Below are 18,956 nucleotides of genomic sequence, written 5' to 3'. Positions count from 1 at the left end.
TACTCCTTGACAGACAGACTGCGAGGAGAGCTCTAAGTGCATGGAATTTATCATTGCCGATGGATCGTCGTCAGTGGCGATGGCGGTGGTGGAGGTGGAGGTGGAGGCGTTTGCCAAAAATGGCACAAATAACGACATAATTTGGCCACAGATCTGGCCAACATCGCAGATCAGCAGCACAGCCCAGCACAGCTCGGGCCACATTTGAAGCCAAATGGCAGGCAGCTTGCAACATGTAACTTGCAACTTGCGACTCGAAACTCGAAGCTCTGCCAGCGACAATCGACATATGCAAATTGACTGTGAAACGCAGACAACGCACGCCGGATAACGGCCAAAAATGGTGTGCAAATCGTTAGGCCACTTTGTAAGTGCACTGCGCGAAATTTGTGAGGGAAGTACATAATCTGCATAAATCAGTTTAACAGGACTCTTTATATATATTAGCCCAAAAAAAACCAAACTAAATTCATAGCTCAATTGAAGGACAAAGTAATTTAATACTTCGATAATTACAATGAAAGATCTTCATCAAACATATTTTTTGGGGACAGCGGAAATTGTATTTTCATTTCAATATTTTATTTTTTCATAATAAATCATTGTAAGAAATGCCTTTTTTCCGTATTGAACAAACTTATTTAAATAAAATATGAGATCCATTTGAATTCTTTTGTATTCAACACTACTACTCGCTAATATGAAATAAATTACGATTTCAAGTTTATTTCTTAAAACTCCCCATCTTTTACATTATTTTCAAACATAAATGACATGTTTTTCCCAGTGTTCCAGTCGTGCATTGCATAGCTCGCACATAAATAATTCAATTAGTTAAAGCAGAAATTAGCGGGCAACGAACAGTTTGTGAAAAGATTTGCCAATCTGACAGTCTTTGATCTCTCGGGGGCCATTTGAGCATTCGGCAGATGACATCATCTAACTAAGCCATGACTAAAAAACGGCCAGATCAAATGGATTTCTATGACGCCTGACTAAATGGCCAAATGCTTGGCTGGCTATCGGCGGCTAGCATGCGAAAAGCTAGGCCATGTTTGAACTTGAAATTCCATATTAAGTGCATTTTGAAATAGAACCGAATGACTGAAACTGAGTCGCACTCCATTGTGGCATTTATTGGTTATTTTAGCTTTTGTGGCGGCATGGTAATTACTCTGGCTAAAAAGCCTAGGCAGCCTTTTGGCCCGCTGCAGCCTTGCAATTTGAGAAACAAAAAAGTCAAATTCTGCACTAAACGCAATTAATCAAGTGCCTTGGGTCGTGCCTGGCCAAATGTTTTCCACTCCTAATGATGCCGTGGTCTTATACTCTATACTCTGTACTCTGTACCCTGCCCCCTGCACCCCTCTCCTTATCGCCAGAAATTGCTCAAATATGGCCTGGGTCAGAGTTCAAGCCGACCGCAAACTGTGCTTAATGTCTCACTTATGGCCAAAAGACAGAGGCTTGGTCTTCGTTGCGTGAGAATGTTTTGGGCCAGAATGCCAGCCAGCCAGCAAACCGCCAAGCGTTTGTCAAGCTCCAATTTTCCGCGATTCGCAGTCACGTGTCTCGAAGCCAATATCTTGATGGATCGGCCGGCCAGCTGGATATCTCGATTGGGGAGTCGGGCATTATATGGCCTGATAATTTGGCTTAAATGCGTGGCCAACTCCACTCAACGGCCGTCGGTAATCACGGGGTAAATTAAAGTTGGTGTGCATTCCATGGCGACTGTGGAATACCCGCTCTTAGACTTTTAATATATTTCAAATTAAGTTCATAAAAATGAATCTATCTGAAGAATGCAAAATTATATTTTAAGACAAACGGAAGATTTCAACTTTATTTTATTGATTTTGAGGTACACCTTTTTAAAATAGAAATATAATTTTTAAGTCTTTGGTATGCATATATGACTTTTCCAATCTAAATATTTGCACGAATTACCATTGATCTGAAAAAACTACTAGTCGTAAAAAGAAATGTGTTTGTTTAGCATTCCTTGGGGTCATAAATCATACGTTGATATGAACCAATCCATCGAAAAGCAGCAGAAATACATGATTGTATCCAATCCGTTATACCCACCTGTATCCAGTCGTACCTTGCATAATAACAGCCTGTGGAAGTCGTTCCTAATCCTAATCATTTTTGAACGCCTCACGAGGCGTCATAAATGCGCTCATACCGGAGATAAAGACTGAGACTGAGACTGAGACTGAGGGGCAGGAAGATAGTGGCTGGTAATTTTGCATTTTTAAAAAAACATTGCCAAAGTGTTACAATTTCCATTAGTTACAGTTATTTGGCCGAAACAGAGAGTGAGGCAACCGGGCTCAACCAGGCACAATTATCAACTTTTTGCGTTGATTACGATGATGGATTATAACACTTTGCCAGTGGCTCGACCACTGGCGGCTAGAAAAACTGGACCGGCCGACGAAAACACAGCGAAATTGAATGGGCGCCACAAATGGCAGCACTTGGGGGCAGGGCAGCTCCCAATTGCCATTTCTCGTATGCACATACATATGTACATACTCGTACATGTGGCACACACATTCAAGGTATATACTCGTGTGTAGCATAAGTGCGTCTGGCATCCTGCACTCGGGGGCACAGAAATTAATTTAACAGCTTGACAGGATTACGCGGGAACAGGGTCAGCAAAGCAGAAAAACCCGCTGACAGGCAGCACGAAAACTGATTGGTCACAAGTCAAAACCGGGAGACAGCCCAAGATCTTATGAACCCTGGAGGCCATGGCGAATGTGGCCAGCGGCTGGGAACCGTGGCCAATTAGCGGACCATTTAACACGTGGCCAAAATGAAAAGAAACCAGGCGACTGACCCGCCGTGGCAGAGACCCAGAGACACCAGAGACACAGGTGCATGCCACTCCATCTCGCTGTCTCCGGGTGTGCTAATTGAGCCGCGATCTATGACAAACACAAATGCATTCGGGGAGGTTCCGAAACATGCAACTGGAGCATGAGCTGAATTTGGCATCCGCACCAGGGAGTACTCTTGAAAGAATTCCATTGCGAAAGTTCAGCTGGTCTGTAAACAATAGCTCACATTTGTTATTATTTGTGAGTGATCCCTCTCATTGAAGCATCTTCTTGTTTATAATCTAAAAAAGAATAAACAGGTTTATTGTTTTTCCGATTATCGGATTAACAGCTGCCGCTTTCCGGTTATTAAATATTATGAAAAAATCTAGTGCTTAAATAAATATGAGGGGATTAAATGATGTCTGCGAAATTCTCCCAAATTTATTTGTTTTAGAAAAAATTGAGGAATAAACACATGTTCCAGTCAATCGAAAATGTTGATGTTCAGGGAGCCAATAAATATGTTGCTATATAATGTTTGGCATCCTAAGTATGTAACTCCTCGCTTATCTAAAATAAGTAGATATATATAAAACTCAAGATCACTCGTACATGTAACCCAACGATAGGGTATATCGCCTCAGAAGTCGGCTTAACGATCATTGACTAGACCATTTGCTACATAAAGTGGCATATGCAAATATGCCGACGATTAGGACTCCGTAGTCCGACTGGTTACTGGATTGGACTGACTTTTGACTGCTGGCTACTGGCTACTGACTACTGGCTCCTGGCTCCTGGCCACTGGCATCTCCACCGACTGCCGCCGGCCGATTAATCAATGATAAATCCGAAATAGATAAATGACCAGGCACATGGCAAATGTTGTGTGGTCCCCCATTGCAGCGCTGATCACCTGCTGTTGCTTCAGTGGCCTCTGTTGCCTCTGTTGGCTCCAATCTGTTGGCCAAACCCATTGGGCCAGTCGCTGTTTCCCTGCTCCTTGGATTTCAATAGCGGGTGCAAGATAAATGCTCCACTGATGATGCTGACAGAGAGCCAGCGTTCAGGAATGGGAAAAGTCTGGAATCCAGATCCAGCTCCCCCTGCGTCATCGCACTGGCCATCATCATCTGCATCGGCTCTTTATGGGCATTGTCAATGTCCCGGGACGCATTTGCATCGTACGGTTAATTGTGACCGCTATTTGTTGACCAATTGTGGGTGGCAGCCGCACCACACATGTTCTGCACCACCAGTACCACCAGTACCAGCAGCACCACTGAGCCACCGAATTCGGCATGTCTTGGCATTCTGCATATCCCGAAATAAAAAACTCAGAACGGGCTTTGGTATCCATTCTTGCTTAGAGAACATATTCTCTACTTGAGGGTATCATAGCTTTTTCCATATAGTAATTATTTGGAATATATACTTCGCATTGCATCACCTAACAGATTTTGTTTGTTATTCTAAACGGCTGAGCTGAATATTAGTTTAATTTGGTTCGTCTTATCGGCACGTTCGGAAGCAGAAACCTTGTGTTTTCAGTTTCTCTACAGGCTAAATATATTTTCCTCTGCATCGCATTATATATTGGATATTTTATACAAAAGTATCGTAGTGACGGAATGAATGAATGAATTCAGTGGCAATAAAATCGGGTCTGTCAAACATGAAATTGCTAAAACAAAGGGTATTTCAGTAGGCCTTTCACAAAGCAAGTTCGATGTGGATACGTTTCCGCATCTAAAAGGGTATTGCCATGTTCCACCCTCCATCCTAATGCTCCTCCTTTGCCATTTGCGGGTGCGAGTGTGGCACTCTGATCCAGGTTCGCACAGGTGGCACTTGGAGTGGTGACACCGCTGGGGACTCCAGTGGTCGTGGACGTGTCCTCCTGCGAGCTTTGCCCTCGTTAGCTCAGCACGTTGCACGTTCAAGTTGCAGTTGCAGTTGCAGCTAGCCGGATATCTATATATAGCCAACTGGTGTGATTTTGATTCATGGCGCGATTATATGTGCGCACGCAGTTTATCTTCTTTTCTTATTTCTCTACGGTTTTTTCCCTTTTTCTTCTTCTGCGCAGCAGCACAGTAGCATTGGCCCAGCATGAAGGCCTGAAACCCGAACACTTTCTGGAGGAGCTCCAGCCGGCGCGCTGTTCCTGGATCCTCTGATCCCCCGATCCCCCGAGCCGTTCCTGCCCCTTGCTTGTGGCACTTAACATTTTATTGTTAATAAAATATATTACAAGGCGCAATACAAAGGCCAGCCGGGTTGCGAGCCGAGCTCTCTGGCTTGCAGGCTTTCAGGCCCAAATGCGTTAACGAAATCATCCACCACATCCTCCGGCCCCTTTGCAGATCCTCTCCAGGTGGAGGCCCCCCGAACCTCCGCCCCTGGGAATGTCGCGTGAGTTCGTGTCGTACATTTAACGCGTGACTCCTTTTGAAAATTGTTCATAAATTTTGCGTTTAACAGTAGCAGAAAGGCAACGGCAATGGCAAGAAAAAAAAAAGAAAAGACCCACAAAAGTCAGTCGAAAACAAGATCGTTGAAGGCTGTGGCCGTGGAATTGGGTAACTAAAATTATCGCAAATCGGAAATGGAGTCTGCAGACTTACATTGATGCCCTTTAAGGACACCAAGTTTATTTGGGCAAATAAAAATTAAAATAGTAGTAAGTTATTGTATAATTAAGACCTAATTACTGGCATAATATAGTGTTATGTTCAGCTAGTAACTGTTCAATTTTAATGATTATATTTTGGTTCCAAGGTGAAACATTAACTTTTCTCAACTATTAAGATTATAGAAATATATAAGTAATATGCCACATAATGAGTTAAGAACGTGGTGCTTTTTCAAGGCCTGTTTTATGAAATCTCCCAGCAAACATTAGATATTGAAGTACACTCCATATCCGACAAAGGGCATTCCATTTTCGCTACGGATTATTGGGTTCTTAATTTGGTGGCAAGTCAGCGAAAATGATTTCACAAATCCGACAGATGCAACGAACACGGACCATGGCGACAAAAAAAACTCTCTCGCCGAGAAAATGAATTACTGAATCAGAAAACTTATCGACTCGCTGCCTTTCGCTCATTATAATGCATATGCAATATGCGGACTCAGAAATTTATGCGACCAGTCGAGTATTTCTAATTAATAACACACAAAATGTAATCAGCAATGTTAATTAGGCACATCCGCTGCTCGATTCATTCAGCGTTGTCACCTCCACTCCACGTTCGTTTCATTCATAAAAATCCGACAGAGACTCTGTCACAGTTTTCGATTCGGTTTTGTATTCGACGTCTGCCCACATGGCAAAATGTTTTTGGCTGGATTTGCATAGTTCGTAAGCCAAGTCGAGTGATCGCGGCTGCTGTAGTAAAAAAGGCACCAAATCGTTAAAGATTCAAAGCTTTTAGCCCGAGAATTGCCAAACCGGTTGGCCGGTTATGAAACTGTTTCAGTTTCATCGACTTCGTGCTTCTGCGGGGTTTTTTTTCGAGTTTCGGTAAAGTTTTATGAATGAAAGAGCGTAAAATTTGCATTTGAAACACGTGAAGTACCACCACTCGATATTACTCATACGCCCCGGTGAACTTTGGCAAAGAAATAGCGATTCAGTGTTCCTGGGGAAACGGCTGAATCCACTGTGAATCAACATTTTGCTGACAGGTGCGCCAAACTGATTCATCTGCTTGGCTATTCAAATAAGCAATTTGAATTATTATTAATTTATTGTTTCCGGTGCTGGTGCTGCTATTCAGTTTCGAGTGTTGCCAAGCTCAGAGCGATAAATAATGTATCCATAGAAATGCAAACACATCTAATGCTTTAAGCACTTGTCAAACTTTGCCCCCTCCGAGTGTTTGCTCCATTCTACTGAACTATCCCCACAATGTGGCGCCAATTATGTCGGTGGCGAAATGATACCTCAACTCGCCTGATCACCCTGATATCAGCCTTCGGTCCGCCTTTCCAAACAAAAAGCCCCAAGACGAGGTCAACCCAAGCTGTGCAATCGACCAACTGCCTGACTGACTGAATGAGTGAATGACTGAATGACGGCCACGATCTGGACGATCGACGTTAGACAGGCAATTTGTAGACTTTTAAAATAGTTTCAAATGGAACCCAGCCAGCCAGCCAACCAGCCAGCAGGCACTCCACCAGACAACCTGTGCGCTGTCCGATCGCCAGAAACGATTGACCGCAGCAAACACAACAATAAGGATTCGGTTTATTGGCAAGCCGAAGGTTCTAATACTCTTACAGGGTATGTGCTTGTTAAATCAGAGATATGTATTTTGTATATAATCGAAATCTGAATCATTAGTTTCGAATGATACGCAGAGTTGGTATTCTGTACGCGGAAACTACTTATCAAGTAGAAGATACAACTTGTATCCTTACATTTTCCATTTCTACTTCCATTTCTACTATCTTATATATTACAATTTACTTTGTATTGAAACGAGGTTTAGGTGCCATTGAAATCGATCACATCCCTGATACCACATCTCGTATCCCCCCTGAAAGAGCAAAAAGCGCATGCAAATTAATAGCCAACTGTGGCCGAAAAATTAATTGATCACTCGAGACAGGTAACATTGCCGAGATTGCAGACCAGACCAGGCCAGACTTATAGTCTTATGGACCCGACAATCGATCGATCGACGGCCGGCTGATCGCCGCGAATTAAGTTGGTGCTGGTGGTAAGTGCCCGCATACCCGGGCTGATCACAGACTTCCTGAGGTAGCCGGCTCTATTAGGCTGGTGAAATGTGGTTTGTTTTTCATGGCTCCATGAACAAATTTCAATTAACATATTCACGCAATAATTGCAGGGGTCTCCGAGCGGCCCACGTCTCTTGCGGCCGGCCAGTGAATAGAAAACCCACCCACGCCCGAATCCCCAATCCCGAATCCCCAGCAGACACGTGTCAAACTTCCGATCATTAGGAGGAGGCGGTCGCTCATCGCACCACGCCCACTCGCACCGCTGGACGGGGTCCTAATTAATAAACAGACAAAACAATTTTAGCTTTATGGCCCTCGAAGATGGAAAACTCTCGAATTGATAAATTATCGAAATGCAGTTTAGCGTGTGCCTTGCCTTGGACAAAAAGATATTGAGATTAATCACTGCACCAGGCCGCTCGTCATCATTCGATCGGATGCGTTGGCGGTCCTCCGCGGTAATGCCCCCTAATTAATGGTTGCCACGCTCGGGAGGAGTAATCCAGTGGGTCACTGGAAAGTAAAAACAATAAAAACAAAAGGCGGCCCATGATGAAATATTTGACAATTCGATACGGTGGTGTTAGCAGCTAGAACTTATTGCACGCTAAGTCAACAATGGAAACAGAAGGGCTTACCACATCTCTAAATGCCAACAGCTAAACTCTCCAGATTTATAAAACATCAACATCAATTCTATAGATTTGGTAATAAAGCACTACTAGTATAATGTCGTTAATTCAACTGGCAGCACCAAGATTAACAATATAATTGCCTATGAGTACAGCTAACCTATAATAATAATAATAAATACAAAAAAACAGACTCGACCGAAATTCCTAATTAAATAAGCCTCAATAAAACATTTGCCCATGTGTGCATCACAACGGGTTAATCGGCGAATGAATAGCCCAGGCAGTATCAATTTAGACTTCTGTAAAAGTCTGGCTTCCACACCCACGTCAAGTCATGGCAATTACCGCTGATCTCTGGCTTAGAGCGGCTCATAATCAAGACACAAGTTTTAATTTAAATTTGCCCCAATGCACATTTATCTCACAAGTATCGGCCACACAATGTTGCAAGATCTCTTGGATCGCATCGCCGTGGTGCACACAGATCTAAGTCGGCCAACTTCTGGCCGCCGGCGCAGCGGGATCAGCTCGTTGCGAATACCCCTCCGAATAAATCGGACACTCCACAAATCTCCCGCAATTACAATACTTTATAAACATATTTTTCTTCTCCCCATTGCGGCGGGTCTTGTATTATCGTCTAATTGCATCGTCGACGCTCGTGGCATTTAGCGCGTCAACAAACGAGCCGCCGTCGCTGCCACCGCGACCCCAACCCCAAGATCCCCGCCCCCAGCCCCTTAATCCTCTGACACCTCAGCAGCGGTTCGAAGCTGAAAAATGAAAATAAAAACAAAACCAAGAAATACCTATATATAAGAGGAAAAAACTAAAAAACCAAAAACAACAGAGTGGACCGCAGGCCGTTCCATTCATCATTTTTCGTTTAGTGACGCTCGTGCCTCGTGCGCCTCAAATCGAGTGTTATTTTTTTCACAGATTTTCAAATTGAGACGTCATGATCTCTCAGTCGGTTCCATCGGTGCCATCGGTTCCATCGGTTCCGTCGGATCTCCTCGGTTATGCTGAGGTGTATGATCATTTTTCGTTGGGCTTCGTGTACAACATTTATTGTTTCATAAGGCACTGCGGCATGCAACTAACGCTAGACAGAACATTGTTGTGTGCTTATGGCTACGAGTATAATTTAGCGAGTATAAAACTGCGAATACTACAAAGATCAGTACAATATGCAATACAACAGAAATACAACCGAGTCTTAAGCATAACTTAGTACTACGCATAAACTAGTACACGTTTTATGGTGTATCTTAAGTTAATTCTAAGCTAGGAGTAAATTCGAGCAGCTGCTTCTTTTTGGTTTAACGCCTTTGGTGCAATTTTGGTAAAGTGTTTCATACAGATTCTGACTTAAATGAGAGTTATATACATAAATTCGAGTGGAGTACGATTTATAGGATTTTTTATGTAGGCCTTAGATCTTTCGAAGATTTTCTAGGATTCACCTTAAGGTGTTAAATGGGACATTGTCGATTGAAGACACTCGAACCCGTGTTCCATAATCTCTAGTTAACAATTTAAGGGGTCGTTGACTGTGTTTCAAAAACCAGGCTTTAATTGCTTGATCTCCTCTTAGGATCCGTTCGAATGTTACCCTAGTTCGATTAATAGTTACACCACTTCTGCAGGTTGTCCGTTTCATCCTCCTCCTCATCGCTCGTCGAGGGCGGTGTATCCAGGTTGGCGATGTCCACGTCGAGGTAGTCCTCCTTCGTCTGGAGCAGCTTGTCCATATACTCGACGATTTCCGTAAAGGGTGGCCGGTCGTCGGCGTTGAAGTGCCAGCACTGCCGCATCAGGATGTAGATGTTCATGGAGCATTTCGCCGGCTTCTCCATCCGCTGACCGGACATAAGATACGTGTACAGCTCCTCCGCGGACATGATAGTGGGATATGGTTGTTGCCCGTAGGTCATGATCTCCCACAGCAGGATGCCGTACGACCAGACATCGCTCTTGGAGTCGTAGAATTTCTCCTGCAGCGATTCCGGTGCCATCCATTTGATGGGTAGCCTGCCATTCGTGTTCTTCCTGTAGTAATCCGTGCTTTGGATATCCCTCGCCAGGCCGAAATCGGCTATCTTCAGCACATAATCATCGCTGACCAACACATTCCTGGCTGCCAAGTCTCGATGGATGCATCGCCGCGAGGCCAGATAGTCCATTCCCCTGGCAATTTGGTGGGCAAACTTGATCAGATCCTTTTCGGTGATCACATGAGCTGGTGGCGATGGAGGCGGTTGCGAACCGTCCCTGTCCTGATCCCTTCCGAAAGGTCGATTTTTGTAGAGGAAGTCCTTGAGATTTCCGTGTGGCGCGTACTCGACAATCACATAGAGTGGCCCATTCTGGCTGCAGCAGCCCAGTAGGTTGATAATGTTTATGTGCCGCCCAATGATCTTCATCACTTCCATTTCACGCACCAAGCTGGCAATATCATCGTCCGTGTGGCCCTCCTTCACCATTTTCACGGCCACAATGGCATTGTTGACCTCCGCCATGACCACTCGTCCGAAAGCCCCTTCTCCCAAGGTGGCACCCAATACCAAATGGCTTCTGGGCAGTTCCCAGTTCGAGTCCAGTGGGAATTCGTATTCGTTGAAGGGAGCCGGCTCGTTGCCATTTTGAAGGACGGTGGTGCGCTGCTTCTGAATCCTAACCACCGGCATGATCATGGTGTCCATGGAACCACTGGAGTCTCCGCCACCTTCGGGCTTGAAGATGATCACCTTCTTGGTCCACTGGTGAACGGTTTCTATGCGTTGTTTCAGCACCTTCTCATGCTTCATTTTCCGGATGGCGTAGAACACAAACAGGGTGGTCATGAAGATGAAAATGAGGCCGCCGAAGACGAAGATGTACACGAAGCTGGTGGAATGCAGTGAGCCACTGGCCACCCCGGCCTCCAAGACGTGCAGACTGTGCACCACTCGCAGATATGCAGTGATATTGGATTGGCCCAGGCTGTTGCTTTCGACGCATGTGTAAAAGCCCTCCTGCTCCGCCCTTACGTTCACAAAGTCCAACTGATCCTTGTCCTCGGCAATGATGGATCGGTTGTTGGAGCAGTTGGTCATCCCCTGGCAGGGCACGAAGATCCACGCCTTCTTGCTGGTCAAGTCCGACAGATATTTGCAGTGCATGCTGCCTGTGGAATTGACCACCAGTGTGAGGTTCAATGGGCCGGTCATCAGGATCGGCTTGTGGTTGACTCGATCGCTGACAATCACCTGGGTGTCGTGGCGAATGCAACCCAATGAATTGCACACCTTGCAGGTGTAGTTGCCACAATCGCCCGGCACCAGATCCTCCATGGTCAGGGTCCATCGATTGCGCTTCAAGCTGCCATAGCCGCGCGTCCAGTCGACGGTTCCATTGCGGTACCAGGTGATATTGGGTTCCGGATTGCCCAGGGCATGGCAATTGAGGGTGAGCAGGGAGCCCGAGGGTCGCGTCTGCAGAAAACTCATCTTCTTGGGGTTCCGCCAGTAGGGTTTCGAGCTGACATTCCCCGGCAAATCGGCCTTGTTATCATCATCATCCGCGGCGCCATCATCCAGATCCGCCGTCGAGGTGCTTGATTGATTGGCATTGTTCGTGATGGCTGGTGGCTTGTTTTGACTCCTGCTCCCCGTATTGTCCTTGATTATCTCCTGGCTGTTGGCCACTTGGCGTCGTCCTTCCACTGGCACGGCTGGCTGCCAGATCGAGAGCAACAGGAACAGCACTACCAGCGATCCGCTCGTCATTGTGATCGTTGAGTGACTGGCTCGCCAACTCCAGGCGGCAGCCATTTTTGGGATATTTATTTTTGTAACTCTTGCCGGCAGGGCAGCACCCTCGATGTGCAACAGCTACTGCGGCTGGATGTGCAACTGCAACTGGATGTGCAACTGCAACTTCGACGGCAACTCCCTTGTCGGAGTTTTGTCGCATGTGCTGCTTGGTTTTTTATTCACCGGAAATCCACTTTAGAGTGCTCCGCTCTCTGTGGACCGCGTTCTCCCTCTTTCGCCTGCGCCGGAAGAAGATCGGTGATCTTCTAGTTTCTAATTTATAATGGAAACAACAACTGCAACAGTGGCCTCTTCAGTGCAACATGTGTGCCTTTGAAGTGATCCTCCACTCCACTCCACTCAACTCCACCCACGATTGCAATCGGATGCTGTTGATGATGAGGCCGAGATGATCCTCTCGATGATCACCTATCTCTTCTTGGTGTAACGGAAATACTTTCCCCCAAAACAATGCCGCCCGACTTTTCTACTTATGGGGGGAGATGTACTCAGTGTGATATGCTCAGTGAGTTGATGGATTTATGGCAGCCATCTTGTCACCAAAGGAGCTCCGCTCGTGGGCGTGGATGACGGTGGGTTCCATAGATCACTCGACGGCTTCTGGAGGGTGGATTCCTTGGATGTGTTTGATGTGACTGCTGCAACACCTGAAAGAATGCGTGCGATTAGATTTATGATCACATTGAGTAAATTGCTTTAGCTACACGAAAACTTTCAAAGACGCAAGAACAAGTGCAAATATAAGTGGAAATCGGAAGTGTACTAGATACATCCGCTCAATTTCTTTGACTCAATGAATTTCCTTTCCATTTTGTTTATGGGCTCTTTTGCTTGTGTTGTGAGTAAATGTTCGAGACTTTCGCAGAGATTCATTTTGGTCTTGACTCGATTAAAGGCCATTTCCATTTGGCGAACTTAATTAAAATGTCGCGCACATTTCCGGTAACTTGTTCAGCATTTCTCGTATACCCGTTTCTGATTTTCTGATTTTTGTCCAGCGCGTGCCATAAATTAAAAATGGTCCAGAGGAATGAGCTCAGAATGTGCGGCACATACATATAACATATATAACAACAAATACTCGGGCTTTTCATCTTTTACGCGTTGCATATTTTATCGATTTTCAAAATAGCTTTATGGCCACACAAAAATGCTTCGGCTGCCACTCTTTAATACCGCCATGAAATAACGACCTGTCCTTTCGTTTACCTTTTTGGCGATGGAAAACTCTTTTCAACTTGTTGTCAGTTTACTTTACGACGGCTTCTATATATACACTGCGCCCTCAAATGTGGTTCTATTTTTCGCACAACTCACTCACGTTTTTCCGATTTTCTAGAGGGGTTGCGCAGATCTGTCTGCCGACTTTTGCGCTTCTCGAAACTGAGAATTTTCACGGAGCCAAGCGAAAAACTGTTCCAAATTGGTCCGCGTAGTCCGATGTACTGAATATGCCCAATGCCAATTCCGATTCCGATTCCAATTCTACTGGTGATCGCGACGATTCTCTACCTCTCTCATTTCTCCCGCACTCTCTCTCTCTTTCTCTCCCCGGATCCGACCGCCCTTGTCTCTTTCACCAGCTCTCCCACACTAATGTCCTACTCAGTGCGCCGGCGTCGGGAAAGGCGACTCAATTTAGTGGGCCCTCGAGTCGCTTCCACTTTTGCCGTTAAATTTCCAATGCCTGATACCCTGAATTGCAAGGGTGCGTGGGGTATATGCGGACCTTATCAAATGAGGATACATAATGATCATGGAAGCTCCATATTAGAGAAAACGTTTCTTAAAAGCTTCTTGCTGCGATACAAACATCCCTTTCGGACAGATCACTTTTGTCGAATATTAAATATATCATATTATGCATAATTATGTTATTTTCTTTTGAAAGCGTAATGGTATAGTAATTATCGCTTCCTAGTTTCCTTGGTACACTACTATGTGTATCCTAACCATATTTACTTATTTATAAGCATGACTAGTTCTTTCAATTTAATATTTATTTGTTATGCTAAATTTATGTTTTAGAGTAAAGTCGAGTTGTCAAATTGCCAGGTATGCTATAGTCAATAAATTGAGAGGGTCGCATTTCCATTCCTGGTGCTGTTCTGTTTCGATGGTCGTTGCCTTCAGCGTCCCGCATCTTTTCGCTTTCAACGGCAGCCTTAATTTTCCACATATGCCAGCCCCGCCTCCCTTTGTATCTGAGTATCTCAGTATCTCTCAGTTGGCCGCGAGTATTACTCTCATCTTTAATTAAAACAGACACAGTTTCTCCCGACGTTCTGGGTCTGATCTTTCCAGTCGTCGCATTCAACATCAACATTCAGCCCACATCTGGCGGACAAAAAATTAAGGAAATTAAAAGCAACAAAAATAACGGCCGGAGAGACTACTGTGTTCAGTTGTCTCTGTTCTCCCGCCCCCCGGCCACGCCCACGCCCACAGCCAGAGTCGAGACAAGGGCAAATATTGTTTCGGCTTGCATTTGGTGCTCTATTGTTGACTGCAACATGTGGGCACATCATCAGCATCGAACACGAGTACGCGAGTATAGTGTGCGTATGTCTACCTAAGATCGTGCCACATGTGTTGCACAGACATTGTCGTCGGTTCTCGAGGGGAAGTCGAGGGCCGACTCCAGCGAGAAATTATGGGGTTATCCGAAATGTCGACTTCCAGGAAGGCATCCGCCAAATCGGAAACTGCCAAAATTCTACGAGTATAAATAGGTCTTCGCTGTGCTATCTCCCTCCGACCTTCACCTCCATCGATAACGAGAGCGCAATTTTAGTATATTTCCTGTGCCGTCCGAAATCGCCGAGTGTAAACAAACACGTTCCGGAAAGTATTTGCAAAGTATACAAACATTTCACGCTATACGCGCTATACACTTCCCATCGCATTCAACCCGCCGGTCACTTGGCGCATCCATTTCAATCGCCCGGCTTGACCCGCAATTGACGCACTTGGTGGCTCCGCCGCCGCTCAGTGTATCCGCTACCAAGTGGAGACCGGCACGAGTCTGTTATTTCGCACGGTTCGTCGGCAGGTTCCACCAGCCACTAGCCTCTAGCCACCAGCCTCTAGCCACCAGCCATCAGCCACCCAATCCATCCATCCATCCATCCATCCAGGCATTCATCTAGCACATGGCATTCAGTACGTGACGGCGAGAAGGTTGCCTCCCATGGGGGAAACGAAAGAAGCAGATGTAGTGAAAGGTCGATTGTGGCAAGCCGACTTTATCGAAAAGCAGAGCTACGTTAAATTATCACAAAGTATTCCACTAGAGAATGTTCGGTTTGATTTTCATTTCAGAAACATAAAGCACGCACCACCAAAAGAGAGATCGATCTGATATCAAGTACTGATATTCTCAGATTAGGTTGAAACAAACATGAGTCAACCAAATTGCAACAAAATTTTAAGAACATTTTCCTATCAAGTTCGTGATTCTGAGCTTTAATAATATGTAAGTTCTTGAAACATTTGGGAAATCCCATATAATATTGCTGTAGCATGAAATACTTAATCATTTCAACAAAGAACAGCAGTTCATATGATCATTATCACATCTAGTTAAAATAAACGTAATTTTTCGGCTATAACTGAAGAGAATAATGAATTAAGACTGAATAAGCACAGATTCAATGCTTCAAGAAATCAACTATTATAATAAAGCTTTCTTTACAAAATTTTATTCAAGCATATATTTTTGTTACATTTGTTCCTGAACACCTTAAAAGATCAAAGGACCATCGCGAAAGTCTTCGGTGTTCCCACCTGAGATCGGATCGGAACAATACCGGGAACTGGCCGCACAATTAGCTAAACAAACCTAACCTTAATTATCATTCATAAATAAAATTGCAGGCTGGGGAGGAGAAAAGTAGGAGCGTTGGTTGTCGGCCAGCAAATTGAGTGATTGCCAAAGGCAACAAAACAGAAGCTGAAACACCGAGAAGATGGCATCGTAAAGCTTCCCGACCGACAAAACAGATACCCGATAAATATATACACAGATAGCTATATCTTCGGCTACATATATACTCACAGATATAGAGCAAGTCGGACAAAGAGCAGACAAGTTGAAATGTTTGTTTATGCGGCTACAAAATATTGCATGTTCCTATGCCGTCTACAATCTAGAATCTAGACTCTAGATGCTAGAAGCTAGATGCTATTGGTTAGTAAACAAAATCCATTCTAAGGGAGCGGTAAAAAATAACATAATTATGAGTTTGAAATATTTTCCGAGCTCTGGGGCATCAGTTGGCTTGTAAAAGCAAATAAATAAATATAAATTAGAATGGGAACCCTGTGGAAAAGTGCTTTCAATTTGAGCATGTACCATGTACCATAACAGAACAGAACCGAACCGAGCCGAACAAAATAAAAAACACATTCTATGGGGCTTTGATGCCCACAACTGGCCATATTCACTGTGTTATGGGGTAGCCAGAGAATAGATAATTGAACGATTGACTACACACACAGCGGGATAAACGACACAAATTGCTTTGGTTCAGCAACATGGAACCACTGCACATTTTACACTTTTTGGCCTTTGGGTGAAAAGTCAAATTGCTGTGCGCGGTCAATCAAAAAGTAGACCAAACAAATAATTTGCGCAATTACGCAAAAAGCGAAATAAACTAAAATAAACGATGCAAGGCGGGTATTTTTAAAGACTTACCTCACAAAGTGCGTTGCTTCACGAAGAACAAAAAGCTTCTTGCCAAATAGCCCAATATCCAAGTATCCAAAGTGTCTCTGCGTTGGAATTTCTCCTTGCCTTCGGCTAAATTGTAAGTGTTTCACTAAAAACACAATTGGGAAAGTTCACAGAATTCGAGAATGCTTCCACTTAAAATTCCTGAAATGTTTTAGTACGCATTTATATGGCACTTGGGCACTAAAACAGAAGCAGAAACTGTTGCACACTTGACTCTGGTTTGTTTCTTCGCCTCCACAAAATGTGTGTTTTCACCGAGAGGCATTAGTAATTACTATTAGTTTAATTATGTGGCGATATTCTCCGATCGATCGATCGTTCGCTTTTCGATCGCTCTACTTTTTAGGCGAAAAGTAGATTTCCGATTTTCCTACGATTTCCCTACGAGTAGATTTCCGATTTTCCTCCGAATTCGCCTACTGTAACAGCACGCAGTCCGATCGCAACTGAGTCCAAAACCAAGCGAACCGAGCAGAACCGAAACCGAGCCAGCTCTGCGAAATAAATCTCTTCAATTAAATGAGGGAACAAATGAAATGAATTCACATTCCCCCATCAACATCCACATGCTGGAGAACACATCTCTGCAATGTATTTTCGCGGCAGGCGCGTAAACAAATACAGAAAACACACAAAATTGAACGGAACGCCAGCCACACATTGTATAATCCCCAGCGAAAGAGAGGAAGGGTCGAAAAAAGCGGTATATACTCGTAGTATGGTGCTGTTCGGTATAGGGGCTATACCCTATATAGGGGATACACACATGTGTGTATCTGAGTGGCGGCCTTCCCTTGGAAAGTGAAATGTAATTGAGTGCACTGCGCACTGCGCAGACCGCACTCGTTCTAAATTCGTTCAATTGAGTCGAATGGAATATCTCAAAGATATTCTGCGACCCAATATGCTGCATAGTTTCGAGCGCACGGGGGAAATTCATGAATTTCATTATGAGGGTGCACAGAACTTCCCTGTAGTATGGTCTATATTAGGTATTATTCATTACTATTTGAATCCGAAAATTGGCTTAAGCCCGACATTATCGTTCCTTTTGTTTAATACCACATTTTATAATGAAGTGTAGCTAACTACTCTTAATCAGAATACGTTCTTCACTACGATTTCTGTTGAGTTGTTAACTTTTAATTCGATTAAAATGTTTGAAAAATATTTATTATTTCCTATGATAATCATTCTACCGATAAATTCCTTGCCACATATCCGACTTAAAAAAAAACTTCATTCGAGGTGGAAAATGCGGAATGGGATGCATTAGGCGACACAATAGGCCGCTAAGTAAGTTAGCAGTTATTAATTAAGAGCTACTTATAGCCAATGTCAAATGGCCCAAAGCCACATCAGAACCAGTAGCCAAGTTGCCAAGTAGCGATGGAAGAAAGCCCCTCTAATGAATGACACTCGATGAGAAAGGGCCATCAAAGCACACACGCTGTGCGCCAAAGACAATGGCATCGTTTAGCGCTCGTCTCTATGGAGACCCCGAAATAACGAAAGGGGTTAGCCAAACAATGGGCTAAGGGAAGGGGATCTTGGCCGAAAATCGAAAACAATTAACGATTATTGACCATCAATTGTGGCCGAGGGGGCCCGCTCTGTGCCAAATGGCGTTACGCCTGACTGATTAATTGATGCTCCCCGGAATGGGAGGATCCCCATCAGTGGTTAGCATAGCTTCAACAGTTAACAACCTCGTAAAGCCGCAGAGACCCGGGGAAAGCTCGGGTTAAAGACAGCCTCCGAACGACCAGCGTGTATGGTCATAATACTTAAATTTTATGCACTCCTGGGCAATCCTCCTGGCTCCTCCTGGCTCCTCCTAGCTTCTCCTGGCTCCTCCTGGCTCCTCTTGGCTGCCAAAAGTACTTCTCCTCGGGCTGCCGATCGCTGCTTCAGCTTCCGTATGGCTTTTCAATTTGGCCAGAACGGAACGCAAGTTGTTAGCGTTTCGAACATAGAAATAAATATTGGGAAATTGGCTCAAACTCTGGTCGGCCGAGCCTTTGGCCATTTGGCTCTGGGAATCTGGGAATGGGAATGGGAAATGAAAAATCGGGAACGGGAACAGGCTTTTGGAGACACGATCTGCGAGCTGGGCGACACGATCCGCAGCCATCTCGCAGCTCGCAGAGATCTCGTGCAGAGCGGCCAA

General features: G+C 44.6%; 1 protein-coding gene and 1 long non-coding RNA gene across 6 annotated transcripts; one reads left to right on the top strand and one right to left on the bottom strand.

Annotated features, from left to right (window-relative positions):
* The first annotated feature begins 4,562 nt into the window (after nt 1-4,562).
* On the top strand, nt 4,563-5,452 carry LOC122621766. 2 transcript variants are annotated; one of them, XR_006326246.1, is made up of 3 exons: nt 4,563-4,828; nt 4,930-5,252; nt 5,322-5,452. It is a non-coding gene; the product is annotated as an uncharacterized LOC122621766 (long non-coding RNA). The 2 variants fall into 2 exon arrangements; XR_006326245.1 differs by having other exon boundaries at nt 4,927-5,252.
* A 4,118-nt stretch (nt 5,453-9,570) lies between these two features.
* LOC122619497 (fibroblast growth factor receptor homolog 1) lies at nt 9,571-17,226 on the bottom strand. 4 transcript variants are annotated; one of them, XM_043796472.1, is made up of 2 exons: nt 16,748-17,226; nt 9,571-12,695 (listed from the first exon to the last, which is right to left on the bottom strand). In XM_043796472.1, exon 2 carries the CDS (start codon nt 12,043-12,045, stop codon nt 9,856-9,858), a length of 2,190 nt encoding a protein of 729 aa, XP_043652407.1. In that variant the 5' UTR covers nt 12,046-12,695; nt 16,748-17,226; the 3' UTR covers nt 9,571-9,855. The 4 variants fall into 4 exon arrangements, with proteins under 4 accessions (XP_043652407.1, XP_043652411.1, XP_043652409.1 ...); XM_043796476.1 differs by lacking the exon at nt 16,748-17,226 and adding an exon at nt 15,835-15,845 and having other exon boundaries at nt 9,571-12,239; XM_043796474.1 differs by lacking the exon at nt 16,748-17,226 and adding an exon at nt 13,370-13,481.
* Between the last annotated feature and the right edge of the window lie 1,730 nt (nt 17,227-18,956).

The sequence above is a fragment of the Drosophila teissieri genome, chromosome 3R (genome assembly GCF_016746235.2).
Source record: "Drosophila teissieri strain GT53w chromosome 3R, Prin_Dtei_1.1, whole genome shotgun sequence".
Lineage (NCBI taxonomy): Eukaryota > Metazoa > Arthropoda > Insecta > Diptera > Drosophilidae > Drosophila > Drosophila teissieri.
The sequence above is the reverse complement of the archived record's forward strand: the minus strand, read 5'-3'. Positions and strand labels throughout refer to the sequence as shown.

Excerpts from the sequence above, each read along its gene's own strand:
- LOC122619497 (XM_043796472.1), bottom strand. The coding sequence starts at position 12,045 with ATGGCTGCCGCCTGGAGTTGGCGAGCCAGTCACTCAACGATCACAATG.